The sequence below is a fragment of the Glycine soja genome, chromosome 12 (assembly GCF_004193775.1).
Source record: "Glycine soja cultivar W05 chromosome 12, ASM419377v2, whole genome shotgun sequence".
Classification (NCBI taxonomy): domain Eukaryota; kingdom Viridiplantae; phylum Streptophyta; class Magnoliopsida; order Fabales; family Fabaceae; genus Glycine; species Glycine soja.
The window spans coordinates 4,534,961-4,550,622 of record NC_041013.1 but is presented as its reverse complement, the minus strand read 5'-3'; the positions used below and the strand labels follow the sequence as shown (position 1 = coordinate 4,550,622).

General features: G+C 29.9%; 2 protein-coding genes across 3 annotated transcripts; one reads left to right on the top strand and one right to left on the bottom strand.

Annotated features, from left to right (window-relative positions):
• The first annotated feature begins 756 nt into the window (after positions 1–756).
• LOC114378286 (ubiquitin recognition factor in ER-associated degradation protein 1-like) lies at positions 757–2,215 on the top strand. Its single transcript, XM_028336857.1, has 6 exons — positions 757–784; positions 879–1,000; positions 1,102–1,232; positions 1,337–1,560; positions 1,660–1,910; positions 1,999–2,215. Exons 1-6 carry the CDS (start codon positions 757–759, stop codon positions 2,089–2,091), a joined length of 849 nt encoding a protein of 282 aa, XP_028192658.1. The 3' UTR covers positions 2,092–2,215.
• A 9,901-nt stretch (positions 2,216–12,116) lies between these two features.
• On the bottom strand, positions 12,117–14,944 carry LOC114380084 (ATP-dependent zinc metalloprotease FTSH 3, mitochondrial-like). Of its 2 annotated transcripts, XM_028339011.1 has the most exons (4): positions 14,289–14,944; positions 13,966–14,188; positions 13,387–13,526; positions 12,117–12,562 (listed from the first exon to the last, which is right to left on the bottom strand). In XM_028339011.1, the coding sequence occupies exons 1-4, from the start codon at positions 14,337–14,339 to the stop codon at positions 12,203–12,205; spliced, it is 774 nt and encodes a 257-aa protein (XP_028194812.1). In that variant the 5' UTR covers positions 14,340–14,944; the 3' UTR covers positions 12,117–12,202. The 2 variants fall into 2 exon arrangements, with proteins under 2 accessions (XP_028194812.1, XP_028194811.1); XM_028339010.1 differs by lacking the exons at positions 13,966–14,188; positions 14,289–14,944 and having other exon boundaries at positions 12,127–12,562; positions 13,387–13,959.
• Positions 14,945–15,662: the final 718 nt, after the last annotated feature.

The window sequence follows — 15,662 nt, the reverse complement described above, 5'->3', positions numbered from 1 at the left end:
ACAAAGCATTTGCATAAATGAGCAATAAGTGAACAATTTTTTTTTTTTTATATAGAAACTAAAAGCATTTGCAATGAGTATAGACATAACATAATCAATGTGTGACTCAATAGTTTACAGCTTGATAGTGTCTTCAACACGTAATTCCTCCATGTTTTGATGTAATTGGGTACTATTGCTTATGATAATGATTGGGATTGTATTAAGTGTTAACTCTTTTCCTTTTTCCGTTTTAAAGGCTTTGCCACCGACTGGCTGGGATGAAGAGGTACCGGATTACCGTGCACGGCGTGCGATCTTTCAAGATGTTTATCGTTGCTACCCTGCATGCTTCCTCGAAAAAGTATGATCACATGTCACCTTATGCATACCTAATTCTTTCTCAAACCAAAGGTTTTCTATCATAATTTAAAATGTGGGACAAACCTATCCTTTTGTGTGTTTGTCACTTCACAGATTTGTCATTATATTGGTTGAAAGATCATAGTTATGATATTTTAGCATTTCTCATATAAACTAAACTAGGATGTCACACCTTTTTTTTTTCATTTGTTGTTTACACGTGATTCCAAACCTCAAAACTGATACTAATACTGACTTTTGATATTTTGCAGCCAAATCTGGAAAATGGTGGTAAAAGTATGTATGCCTACAACTTACATTTTATTCTTTGATATGTTAATATCTTCGAAACTTTGATAGCTTTTCATGCCTATAAAACTGCTAATGCAAACTCTTTTTTTGCCTTCAGTTATAATGCCCCCTTCAGCCCTGCTTCGGCTTGGTAAGTCTATGTCTGTCTGTGAAATTGGTTCGACAATACGATTCATTCTTCTGTCCTACTGAAGTATTTGGTTATTCGTGTGAAAATCTTTCAGCACATTTGGACATAGTGTATCCTATGTTATTTGAACTGAGAAATCCTTCTGCTGAAAGAGTTACTCACTGTGGAGTCCTAGAATTTACTGCTGATGAGGGGATCATATATATGCCAGAATGGGTATGTGATTTGCTTTCCTTCTTTGTTCATATTTCTTTCTTTTGCTTAACGGATTAGCCAATTTTATTTACAATTTCTAATGTTTTGTTAGTTATTGACAGATGATGAAAAATATGAAACTACAAGAGCGAAACACTGTGATTCTGAAAAACACCCACGTTCCAAGAGCAACTTATGCGAAGCTGCAGCCTCACACCAAGGACTTTTTGGACATCTCCGATCCAAAATCCATGTATGTAAATGTGCCACATGTAGTTGCTTCTTTGACAAAATCTCATAATTATTTGTTAATTAATATTTTCCTAATTTCTTTCTTTCCCTTGGTCATTTGTGCAGCTTAGAGATTTCACTGAGGAGCTACTCTTGTTTAACAACCGGTGACACTATAATGATTCCTTACAACAACAAGAAATATTACATTGACATAGTGGAAACTAAACCCTCTCATGCAGTCAGTATAATTGAAACAGACTGTGAAGTTGATTTTGCTCAACCTCTTGATTATAAAGAACCTGAGAAACTGTTGCCATCTGCTTCATCTGACAAGGGATGCACTGAAGGTTATTGTCTGTTGGAAATTGGAATATGCTTTTTAGTATTTACTGTTTTTTTCAGGTGTATGTAGAATTCATTAGAAGATTCTGACTATAGTGTTTCAGTTCATGATGATTCAGCAACTAAGACTGCCCGGATCATTCCATTCACTGGTTTTGGAAGACGTTTGGATGGCGAACCTTGTACACCATCAGTTGAAGAAACTTCTTCAATGCTAAAGCAGCTAGAGATTGAAAATGAAACCAAGAATTGCAATTCTAAAATATCAAGTACTGCTTCACGTAGAGCTTCTGGAAAGCTTGTGTTTCGGTCAAATGCAAATGCAAATGCATCCAAGATTCAGACACCCCCAAAGGTGAGTCTTATTTGTAGTAATCTTTGTGGAGCAACAGACAATTTCCTTCATCCCATGGTTCGTTGACATAATTTACCAAATTTTTTAGGGTTCCCTGAAAAGCACAACTCAAGAGTCTTCTAAGGAGGAAGAACCAAAGTTTAAAGCTTTCGCGGGAAAGAAGTATTCCTTAAATAATTGATGTTTGTTTTGTTTTTTTATATAAAAAAACAATTAGTGCAGCTATGCAGACCTTTTGGTGGAAGGGTACATCTTGTGCTCTTTTCCACTTCATCATCAAATATCGTTTTGCATTTTCAAAAAGAATTAATTGATCTTTGAAGTACAATATTACAGTATTGTTTGATTTACTTTGCCTTTGTTTCAACTGGTTATTTATAATTATCATACTTTTGAGTTAATTCTTAAATTCTTAAAATTTATTGACAAAAACGAGTTAATTCTTTAATAAATTTCTTTTTGGATAAACTTTTGCATAAACTCTTGAGTAAATGAATCTGAAATCAATTAAAATACTTAACCCCCATAAATCCCACGATGACAATATTTGACCATATACCCTAGTTTTAATAAGTGAAGTCATACTTCAGGAAGACATTAAATAGAAACATCATTTTGAGCAAGAAATCCAACATGCGTACAAAGTTATCGTAATTATTCTGGTTTTTGAATTTTTTAAAGAATATATAATAATACCCTAACAAATAGGCTAAAATACAACTTTGTTGCTCTTACTTTTTTAATTTGCAATTATAATTTCCTGTTTTAAAATACAAATATTTAATTTTTCTTATTTTATAAAATTTATAATTTTTGATTCAATCATCAATTTTATCTATATTTTATTTCTTATATTTAATTAATTTAATTTTTTTTTGAAGATACTGTTTTTTATTTGAAGGAGAGACCAAATTCCTTTTTTTTTTTTTATCTTAAATGAATATATTATGTTTAAGTAATTGGATCAAAATAAAAGAAATAAAATGAAAGTAGAATTGAAGATCAAAATAAAATTATGAATTTTCTAAAATAAGAAATCATATGTTTTTATTTTAGAATAAAAGAATTAAAATTATGAATTGAGTAAAATAGAAAAATCAAAATTATATTTAAGTCTAAAAAATTGGCTTTCCCAAAATACTTTTCAAAATGTTAAAAAAATTACACTCCTAAAAATTACTTAAAAAAAGAGAGGATATTTATAGAAATAAAATATAAAAGAAAGGTGTATTAATAAAATTAAATAACAAATTGCCTATGAATTTTATTAGGCAGGCGCTCTATGAATAGGTACCCAGCGGAGGCGCGTAGGGCTCAGTCAGTCGACGTACATGCTGTCTTAACCTCTCACCCTCACATGTCTGGTGACCCTGTTTATGATCACAAATTTGGGAAGCGTTAATGCTAATTTAGGAAATAACTATGGTGGTTGCAAAACCGAAATAGACAACCTAAGAACCCCTTGTTGATGTAAAACTGAACATTCTAGTTCACAATGTTAATGCAATCCCTCTCAAGTCACACCCTGCTTTTTTATCTTCTTTTTTCGATCACTTCTCTTTTACTCTGAGTTCCTCTTTCTCTCTTTGTCAACCCAATGCCAACACTCAAAGGAAAGCACTTCCATTGTCGATTACCTAAATGCCAACACTTTCACATAAGACATCATTGTTGGAGTAACTTAGTTGGTTAAAGTAATAGTTGAAATAACATTGATAAAAAAATCATTAATATTATATCAAGAGCAGTGTTGGTTCCTGTGTATTTATTACTTTTACAATTTGGTTCATTTTTCAATTGGTTAACATATAAGAAATTATGTTTTGCCGCACCATAAACATAGGTTTCCATGAAAATTCAAGAATGCTTGTCGATGCAATCCATTCAATTAGTAGTTTGAGCTATAAAACATTTACGAGAAAGCTGAAGTTAATTAATTGTTTTGTTTTTTCCAATGAGGAAAGCCTGCAAATGTCAGAAGATCCCCAACTTTGTTTAGAACATCAGAGAAGAAGTTGATGGTAGGAATGGAATTCTTCTTGCATACATTTATGCTGCCCAAGAAGGTCCACATTTATATTTATTTGTTATGCTTGTCGAGGAGGTGTTCTTGGACGAGTATATATCACAGTTCAGAGTAAACACAGAGGAATTATTAGTAGCATACAAGGGGTCATTAGCTGGAAGCATAGTCATAGTCATATCATTCTGTTTCTATATCCTTTACCGGAAGCGGGCAATTTGGGGACCATGTTGATACTTATCGTCTTCACCTAGTTCAGTTCTCTCCTCACCATTCCAATTGCAATGAGATATATATTTTATGGCAACAAACTCTTTTCCCTAGTTTTCTTCTATTTCTCCATTTTGCTCTACACTTATGAGACCAATCCATTGTAGAAAGACAAAATGGTGGCTAATATGTATTTAATATTTGAATAGAAGTGTACCTGTCTTAGCAACAAAAAGTGTTATTGTCATTTTGTAATTGTCGATTTCCACGAAACCTAACCGTAAATATTTTTTAGAATTACTCATACATGTGTTGTTATGTTTCGTTTGCTAGGGATCATTTCTGGTTTGTGAATCATCCTCTTGCATATTTGAATCAAAGTAATGTGTTTCTTTTTCATATATGCTCCTACCCAAGGTTTTAAAAATCAGTCCATGACCAGTCACAACTTCAAAGTTTTTGAGGTGTCTGTAGTTGTAATTGCATTGATTGTATTTGTCCATAAAATTCTGAAATATCAAGAAATATGATGAAACGGCAACCTCAATTTAAAACTTTAATCCTACTCAGGCTACAGCAGGGTATTAGTGATGGCTTTTAATGTGACATTGGATCGTAATCCTTGAACTTAAAAAATTCAACATTTTCAACCTAGTAAACTTGCAAACAAATTTGTATATACATATTAGATACAAGATAAATCCATGATTTATAAAAAATTTGCTATCACTCTGGTACCGTAGTAAGTAAACTTGAAGGGAAAAGAGAAATCACTTTAGGTTTTCTTGATTTACTACGTGATGATTTTGTTGAAAAAGATCGAAGTTGTGATATTTATTTCACTCAGGATTGGATTTCTCTACCAGGTGTTTTGTGTGTTGTTTTCGGAGGTATTCACGTTTGGCATATGCCTGCTCAGACCAAGATCTTTAGAGATGATTCTGTACTCCAATTTGGCAGAGGAACTTTAGGACACCTTTGGGGAAATGCCCCAGGTGCTGTAGCTAATCGAGTAGCTCTTGAAGCATATGTGCAGGCTCGAAATGAAGGACATCTTGCTTGTGAAGGTAATGAAATTATCAGTGAGACTAGCAAATGGAGTCCTAAATTAGCTGCTGCTTGTGAAGTATGGAAGAAGATCAAATTTGACTTTGAAGCAATGGATACTTTGTAAGCAGAGAATTAATTACAATTAAACTGGGTCCACAAATTTTACTGTTGATGTTTCCTCCATTTTTATTTCAATCATTTTAAAGTTTGTTCAATGTAGTCTTCTCCGCATCATTTATATCTTCTCTCTTTTTTTTTTGTTTCCCTGGGGAGAACATTGTACTACTTTAATTACGTTGGATGGAGACATGGAGTTGTAAGAGCCGCAGTTCTTTTCAGATCAAACAATAGTTATGAATATTTTTGCAGACGGCCATAGTCCTATCATTATCAACAGGGTAGTAGTCTGAATTTTCAGCCGATTTTAACCATTGCAACAATGTTTTTTTAATTATAATCAAACGTTGACCTTTACAACCTGGCCCTATATTTGAAAATGTTTCAATTTTAATAAGAAACCTTTTAGTGGGGTTCAAATATTGATGAGTTTACTCACTAGGTTGAGTCTAACAAAAAGGATTAATATTCTATAATAGAGTGAACTAAGATTCAAATTCTTGTTAGAGAGATACTTGCATTTAGTGTTCAACCCTGCGTGCCTCCAAAGAAGGAGGAGACATACGGAAAACTAAAAAAAAAAAAAAAGATTGATGAGTTCATGGAAATTTTTTTGCCTGACCAATACGGATTTATATGACTTTTAAAGATCTAATCTCGTCAACAAATTTCTCAGTTATTTTTTGTCATACACCTAAAATCTACACATCTATACCGAGATTTTATGTCAACGCTCCACGCCGCCACAGCCTCTTTGACTCCGCCGCCGCCGCTGGTGGTGGCACCACAGTGGTAGTGATGATCGTGGTTGTCGGAGAGGGACGAAGGGTGGTAGTACTTGCGGCTTGTTTGGGGGCAGTTAGAGTAAAACCTTGCAGCAATCCTGAACCCTTGGTCAAGAATCTCCACCAGTTTCCCCATGATGCAGCTATTCTATTGCTCTCTGTCAAAAGTTCAAAACTTTTCTATTCTATTCTCTCAAGAATTTATCGGAGGGAAGTGAGAGAGAAAAGAGAAGGGTGTGAGAAAAAACAAGATTGGCATTGACGTATATATAGCTAGTGCTTTCCATTTATCCTTTTTCTCCGTTTCTTTATGATATACTGGATTATGATTTTTAAAAAATATTTTAACATTCAAAAGATATAGTAAATTTTAAAGATTAGATAAAAATATTATGATTTATTAGATTTTTTTATAAATTTTTTATGATAGTTTGAGTTTTAATGAATTTAAAAGATTTTTATAAGATTCGAAAAAATTATATGAATGTTTAAAACAGATTCGGAATTATAAAAATTAATAAAAAATAATAAGGTTTAAATAAAAAAAATCTAATTTTTTAATAATTATATTAATTCTAATTTTATATCTTTTTATAATTATTTTTTTTCAAACTTCTCATCTTCACCTTTACATTTTGAACAATAAATTTAAAATTATATATTAGTTTTTTGATTTTTTAATTGTTATAATTATTTCATAATAAATTTAATAACATATTTAAATAGAGTATATGCAATAATAGGTTTACAGTGAAAGAGAACCGTAAAGATGAAAAATTAGTAAAAGGCTTACTAAAAATATAAAAAATAATGAGATTTGGATAAAAAAATAAAATTAATATAATTTTTTAAATCTTTTTAATAGTTATATTAATTCCAATTTTATGTTTTTCTATGCTAAACCTTTGTTGAAACAGTATGGTCTCATTCTCATTTTATGAAAAACCATCAAAATTCTTTTTAAAAAATAATTAAATTTTTATATGTTTTAATATCAAAAGATTTTGTTGTCTATCTTAAAAAATCTTTAAAATCTTAATTATATATCACAATATTTTTTTATAAAAAAATATATCTTTTAAGTTTTTAAAAATCCTAATCTAATACACCTTAGAATTTCTTTTTTGAATATTATTGTTGACTTGTTCAGTTAGAACCGCGTTTTGCATAATGCATATGTTTTTTTTTTTTTTTTGTGCGTCCTAAGTTTGACTAGTTGTCTTTTGATTTTGTTTTCTTTTCTTTTAAAACATTACTATATACTTTTTTTATTGTAATTATTAAGGGCGAGAAATTGAAAAAATAGATTGGGTCACCGGTCACGCCAAGTAACTGACTTATTTTGAAAATAAAAAGGGGTTAATGTAATCTGCTAACTGTCAAGTTAAGTCAGTCATATAGGTGATTTTAAGATTTTTAACATTTATTTCATATTAAGAATTTTATCGTTCATAGTAATTAAAGATGAAAATAGGTTATGAAAATAAATTATATAAATACTTTTTTATATTAATATGCGAGGAAATTGATTTAATAGTTTTGTATTTCTTTCTAAAGTTTAAATATTATTTGAATTTTTTATGGGTCCGATATGATCGAGTATTTCTCAACCCACTTAGACTAATTTCACATATAATAGGTATACGGAAAAAAATTAAAATACAATTTTCATTTTAAATAAATCATTTTTTCGTATTTTAAATATAACAAAATCTTATACCATTATATTAATTTTACGATTGAATTATTTTAACTGAAGTATATTAATTTAGATTACGTATAATTTTAAGTTTTAGAACAATTATTCCTAATTATATATTAAAACTAAAATATTTGAGTTTATAATGGTTGAAATAAAAAATAATTTCAAAAAAAAAAGAGAAACAGTAATGATGTGCATTGATTTCAAAAGATAAAACTAATGTAATATATAACATTATATAGTATTGCTTCTAATACTTAATTAAGAAATGAATACGAAATTATGAACGAACTCAGTTGATTAGCTTGACTTTTAGGAAAGAATATAGATTTATCTGTTTATTTGGTAGTATATCATGTAAGGAAAATGCTAATAGTTACGAAAGGATTTTCGTAAGAAACACACGAATGACGAACCTTGTTACTCTATCAAATCTCATTTTATATTCTTTTAATTTTTCAACTGATATTTGTTTGAAAAAAAGGAGAGCGTTTCACATTATTTTTCGTGTAATTTGTGCAGATATTCATGAAGAATATAAAAAGGAAAAAAATTTCTTCCGTGGTTTTTTATTCAAACGTATAATTATATTTTTTTAAGTAAATATATTAACATAAACCACAAAATATATTATCAAAGGAAAAAAAAAGTAACTAAAAATCTAAAAAGAAAAAAGAAAAAAATACAAGCAGATTCTGCATGCCTTAAGGCGTTCGCATGAAAGTTATGAACAATGTCACCAAACTTAACATTTATCAGCAACTTGATTTATTTTTCTATAAACACGATTTCACAACGTGAGATATTGGATTACTGGTGAATATTGAATAGAGGTCACCAAATTATAGAATGAATGGGAATCACCGCAACCTTTGGAAAGAAATTAATGGCATTGGAGTCAGAGTAATCAACTAGGTTTCCAAATTTTAGAAGATCAATTAATATTTGCATTAAAAAGAGACACATGTTATAAAAATAAGTTGTTAAATAATATAATTTTTTTTATTGGCAGACAATGAGATAGTTTATGACAATAATAGTTGAGAAATTGAGGCTATTTTTGTCTAAATATATATCTTAATCTGTATCTTGTAACCTTAAAAGACAATAATTTTGAAATGGATATTATTTTTTTGGTTTACAATTTACAAGTAGGTTAAAGAATATGATAAAATGAAAATTAATAAAATATTCTTACGCGGATTCCAGAAAGTTACATGCACCAACCTATTTAAAAGTAAATAGTAAATGAGAGGGAGGATACTTCATACTTTATGTGGCTTCCCGTAAGCTGCACACCAAAACACTAAAAAAGAGAGAAAAAACACGAAGCTTAATTAACAGCCACAAAGCATGTCAAAATCGGCAACTAGAAAGAAAGAAATAACTAATGAGAGAAAGTAGAGTCAAGGTCAAATCGGTGGACACAAGTGATTTGGAGCCATGAAGGAGGAAAGAAAATTAGAAAGAAGAAAGTAGTAATTCAATAAATTTGCAATAACAATCACACATAAACAATAGGGGTGGCAATTGACAAGAAGGACCAACACTAGGGGTGACTAATACACTGAACTCGGGTTAATTCACTAGCTTACTCATGGGTGATATTCTAATTTCATAGGTAAAATTATATGTATATAAAAATTCAGTTTAGACTAGATTGAATTATTTTTTTAAATTAAATTAAAAAATTAATCCAATAAAAATATTCCATTTTTTAGTGTGTTCAATTTTTTAGTTGTGTTTTTTGTAATTTGTATTTAATTGCTCAAAGAATTATATCATGATATTTGTATTTTAACTCATACAATATGTAGCTGTAAAAAAAAAAAACTCAGACAATATATATGCATAACTTTCATTTTTAAAAGAATATTTTCACTAACGACTATAATGTTTTTAGCAGATTTTCTTACATGGAACTAATTTTAAAAATTATTATCACTCTCATTGAGTTACATGTCTTATCCTGATTTCCTGTATTAAGCATTTAATTTTTATTTTATTTTTCACTACTTTTAAATATTTATTTATTTTTAATTCCAAATTTAGTTTCATTAAACTATTAGCCTAACAATTTATTTTTCCATCATCTCAACTTATTATGCTTTATCTTTATCTGTAATTGTTTACTTGGTTTTCTTACTTTCTTATCTTTTTTCTCTATCTTTTTCATCTTACTTTCTACATTGAATTTCAACATTTTTTTTAAATTATTAATATTAAAAAAAAAGATTCACAATATGAATTATTTATTATAAATTCAAAAATATAATTTATATGTTTAAAAATATTTTTTTACTATGGATTTTAAATTGTCATATATAATATATTTTTTATTTTTATAATAACCATCTTATAGTAAGAGTGAGAGCAATTTCTAACATAACTAAAAGTTTACATGAATAATACATGACAATTAAACTTAATATTTTTATCATGAAATACATACTAAATTATTTTAATTAATAAAAATAGCTTTGTTTAAAAATATTTGAAAGAACTAAATTAATAATAAGTAAAAGATAAACATAAAGTAAATATATTTTTGTCTAATTTTAACACATTGAAGATTTGAAGTAATGGGTCCTAGTTTAGTTTTTCCTTTCCTCTCAATTTTAACACAGATTTTTTTTTTAATTTAATATATAAATTATTATTATTATTATTTTGACAACATTATTAATTATTACTAGTGAAAACATAGGCATGGTCATGCCTACGCCTGTATGTCCACGATTTATTTTGTTTTACTATTGGGTTTCTTTATGTTCAGATTTAATTTTTTAAAAAATCATTATGAAAAACTTATATTCAAAAAATACGTGGCTTATAGTACAAAGGCTTCAAGGTTTCACCCTCATTATTATAATACGTGCACATCGAGCTACTAATACGCTTTAAATTTATTTAAAAATAAATGAGACAAAGAAGTTGTAAAAAATAATATGTAAGTTTTATATTGAAAAATATTTTTTATAAATTAAAAACAAACATATCTTTAATTTTGGTTTTTAATTTTTTTTTTACCAATACTGCTCCAACTTTGTTAGCAAAATTGCACATTAAACTTTATCTTTCTCAATAGAATTATTAATAAATAAAAATCAGATATTTGCTAAGAAAACAAAGTTGAATAGTTGTATCAAGTTGATAATGACATGTTATGTAGATGGGATGGTGGCATGTGTGCTGATGATAATTAAAAACAAACATATCCTTAATTTTGGTTTTTAAAAAATTTCTATCATGTAAGCTGTATCCGGTAGATAATGTCATGTTATATATATATATATATATATATATATGGGAGACTGATAGGTGGGTTGGTGGTGATTAACAGTGACAATTACTTTTTTTTATTTCTCTAATTTCAATTTTAATTTTTCTTTAAATTTATTTATAATTTTAGTCCTTCCATTATATCTAATCTCAGTTTAGGATTGACCTTATTTTGCAATAAATATGAATTTGAGGACTACATTTATGTGATTGGTTGGGGGTGAATAAATTTAAAGGGAAATAAAAATCAAATTTAGAAACAATCCGAGGAACCAAAAATATAATTTTGACTAATTAATATATAAAGAATATGGATGAAGGGAAAGAAATAAATAAAAGAAGGAGATGGTAAAAATTATATAAAATAAAATAACCTAGATCTTCAATTTTCATAATTAAAAACGAATTTAAATTTCTAATAAGTCATCTATTAAAATTAGACATATTAGTCCATTAAAAAATTTATATAAAATAATATTAAAAAATATAAAATGCAAGAGTTGTTAAGTTTTTCTCTTCAACCAATTATTAATTTGGAAAAACAAAAACTAAAAACCAAACAACAGGTTCTCGCCGTAACTAACACTTTCTTCTGTCCTTCCATCCAAACTGAGCAAGTGTGAAGATATATTAACTGTTACTAATTAAAAGATGCAGAAAACTCAAGATAAAGATAAAGAAACGGCTGAAAAAGTAGAATAAGTTGTGAGGAGAAAAATATAAAATCAAATAACGGGTGAGGAGTTTAGAAAGGAAGTTACAAAATTAAAACTGAGCACAGTTGTATTATTTGTGGACTAAGGATGATTAATATATATATATATATATATATATATATATATATATATATATATATATATATATATATATATATATCATATTTAATATCATCAAAATAAAATAATCTTAAAAGTGTAGATAAAAAATAGTTCGTGTAAATGGTATAGATTACTATTACTAGTGTAATTTATTTTAAAAGATATGATTATTAGTAGAGATTAAAATAAAATGTTGTAATCATCTATAAAAGTTGAGGGTAAAACCATCTAAAAAGAAATATGATACCAAATAAAACTATTTACTTTACAATAGATTAGTGAAAAAAGATATCATGTGTCTAAATTTAAAAGCTTATATATGTGACAAATCCCAAAAACAACAGTATTGAAGCCAACGCAATCCATTCCCGGTACCCCAGTTCAAAAGAATATGTGACAGGCACAAAATCATGAGAGTAAATGCCCAGAGCTTCTTGCGCTTCCTCTAGCTTCTCCTCAAAAGACTCAACACTTCCAATATTGAAATAATATTTATACTGGCCTCCAGATCCAATTGCAGGTTGGGTCCCTTGGGCTACTTCATTATCTGTTTGGTTGAGGGGAGTGTTCCTTACATATACTTTGGCAACTGATTTATTTGAGACAACAATATGGTCTACTAATCCTGGTTCCAAAAGCTTGTTTTTAAACTCCTGAAAGCTAATCTGCAAAGAATCAAATTCTGATTCATGTCAGAAAGATGATAACAATGAAATAAAAGAAACCATAAAACCAGACACAAATGAACAGGTATCTTGTTGCCAAAAGGCGCATGGTTTGCATTCACATCCTAATTATAGTGCAAAGACACCCTCTGAACAAGTATGATCTAGAAAAAAATAAAGTATTTTTCAAAAACCAAGCTGTTTAAGACTTGCAACCAGATGTTAGAAAGCAATGGGGTATAAAAGCCTATCTTAAAAGAACTCTTGTTTAATGGAGCTACAATCTGAGCAGTCAATTGCAGCAGCATAAAGCTCAGCACATAGATATACACAAATTTTCAGTTGTAAAACCACTCAAGCAGTAACATTGGGGAACGATAAATTTACTAACAAACATGAGTTATATTTTAACAATTAATATGAAAATCTTCAAAAAAGAGGGGGATAGGGTGTAGTGTAAATCACATAGACACACACACAGAGGGAAAACAAGAAGAAACGAAACCATAGAGCGATACCTAAGAAAGTACTAGACGAAGGTCTCAGCAAATATAGTTGTATATTACACAATACAGAACTCAAAATCTTATTTCTCATAATCTCTCTTATATTTCCATTTTCCCCTTCATCAAGAGAATCATGATAAGTGTGGAATCAGACAGTACAATGTTCATTTCTCAAGTGTTTGAAACCATAGCATTCATCTTCATCATATAGAATGCAGATATTCATAATTTCATATATTGAGTTCTCAACCCAACTTCACCCACATAAGCAAATTAAAACAAAGACTAGCCCTGGCAATACAAAGTAGTTGTCCTTACCTGGTTCTGTTCAGGAGGACCAAACGAAAAGGATGTAAGAAATAGCCCCATCAACAATAATGGGGTGACTAGATATTTAACTTGCTTTATGAAAGCTTCCTGAAAATTTCCACTATCCTCTGTGTTTGCATTCGAGTTATCTGAAGTTAAAAGGAGAATCCAGTCATCAAAAGTTGTTAGTGGTACCCCTTTTGATAAACTGGAATGCAGGCATATGATTAATTCTTGAAAAACCACCATACAGATCCACAAGTAAATAATTACAGCCCACTGAGAGAGAGAGAGAGTATTTTGGGATTGGAACTTAAGTTTCAAAACCCAAAATGCCCCATCCACAGTAAAGTTGTAATTGAAGTTTGAACTCAACAGAAAATAAAACCTTGGATGTGGACAAGAAGAACTGATTACTACCAGATTCTCCATCTTCCCATCATAAAGGAAGTTCTGGCATTAAGTTAAATGCAATAAAAAATAGCTCAACACTAAAAAAAAATCTAATCTAACAGAAGACAAGCAAACCAACTCAACAAGTTACAAAACAATAGAAAATCGTAGCAAGTAATGACTAATAAAACTCACTCTCCTTCTTTGGAGCTTTGCTGCAAAACAATCGGCGAATCGTAGGGTTTGCTGCAACAGATTTAAAATCAGGCAAATTGGAAACGAAGCCATTACTGAGAGCTCTGGCAGAAGACACGTAGCCCCTAACAAACCCTAATACCCCTTCGGCTCCTTCAGAACACGCATTCGTCCGTGGTGATCCGACATGGGTTCCCAATCTCCCATCACCGTGTAATAAATTCTATCACCCCAATTAAAAGCAGCATCAAAATTAGCCCCTTTAAGACCTCCTATGTAAGAAAATGAATTGAATTGAAGGGAAAAGAAAAATGAAAGCATACTCTAGCGCGAGACGAACTCGAAACGGAGCGTGCAATCCTTGAAAAAATCATGCTTTTCGAGGAAACAGAGAGCGTACGAAAACTGATAACTAAATTGAAGTAAAAATAATTTAAAGAAAGAAAGAAAAAGAACGTAATCTAGTTCGCAAGTGAAACGATAAAAATGTTGGTGTTTTTGTTTTTGTCGTCGACGTTGGATAGAACAAAATCTGGTTTCGAGGACCAGGGCCTCCATAGAAGAAGAAGAAGAAAGAACTATTCCATTCCTGATTCTGGCTTATTTACATGCTTATTTATGCTATTCCTCTGATAACAAAATTCCTATCTTTTTGTGCAAAAGGAATATTACAGAGTCAACTTAGTTAGGCTGGTCCCTGCTCTCTCAACAACATCTCACTGCTAAATTCCCCTTCATGCCCCTAAGCATAATCTCTGAGGTAACTCTCCTTTTGGGCTTTTCCTCTATCTGCACCTTGCATGCACCCCTGCTCTCTTTTGGTCCCCTGTTGTCTCTTTGGAAAGTTGTGGCATTGTTGGGTCTCATCTTGCAATGCTACTCAAACTACAGCCATGTATTTTCATCAGACAGCAGTCTATGATAGGAAACTATGTTTCGCGCGCTGTAGATATGGGTTTCAATGAAAAAGAATGCTTGTCCATGAAATCCATTCAATAAGTAGTTTGAGTTATAAAACATTTAGGAGAAAGCTGGAGCTAATTATTTGTTTCGGGTTTTCCCTCAATGAGTGTTTGCAAATGTTCAGAAGTTCCCCACCAACTTTGCTTATAACAGAGAAGAAGTTGAAGGCTGCAATGAATTCTTCTTTGCACACAGTTATGCTGCGTAAATGCTTATGAGGGTTGTGTTCTTCCTAGATATTGAGTCTTCCAGCTTTTGGTAGAAAAAAATCTATGCAAGAAAGTCCCAGTCCCCAGTTACATTTATTTGCTATGCTTGGGTGAGGAGGTGTTCTTGGACATCCGGCCACAAACCATGTTGGTGCTCATTCAGTACTAGCAACATGAGACAATTTATTCTAAACAATTTAATATTAAAAGTAAAATACATTAATTATAGTAATAAAGACTTTTTCAAATGACTAATCAAACAATAATTTGTAAATTACGAAAAGGCCTCCAATGTAATAAACACATTAAATAATGTTGAAAATAAAATATGTTGATTACAATAACGAAAACGTTTCAATGACTCATTAAGCAATAACATTTAGATTAAAAAAATATTTAAAAAATATTTTATCTTATTTTAAATAATAAAGTACTGTTTTTATTTTATTCTCTGCGCTTAATATTATTATTTAAATTGTTTAAAAATCATAAATACAATAAATGAATGCACATATTCAAACATTT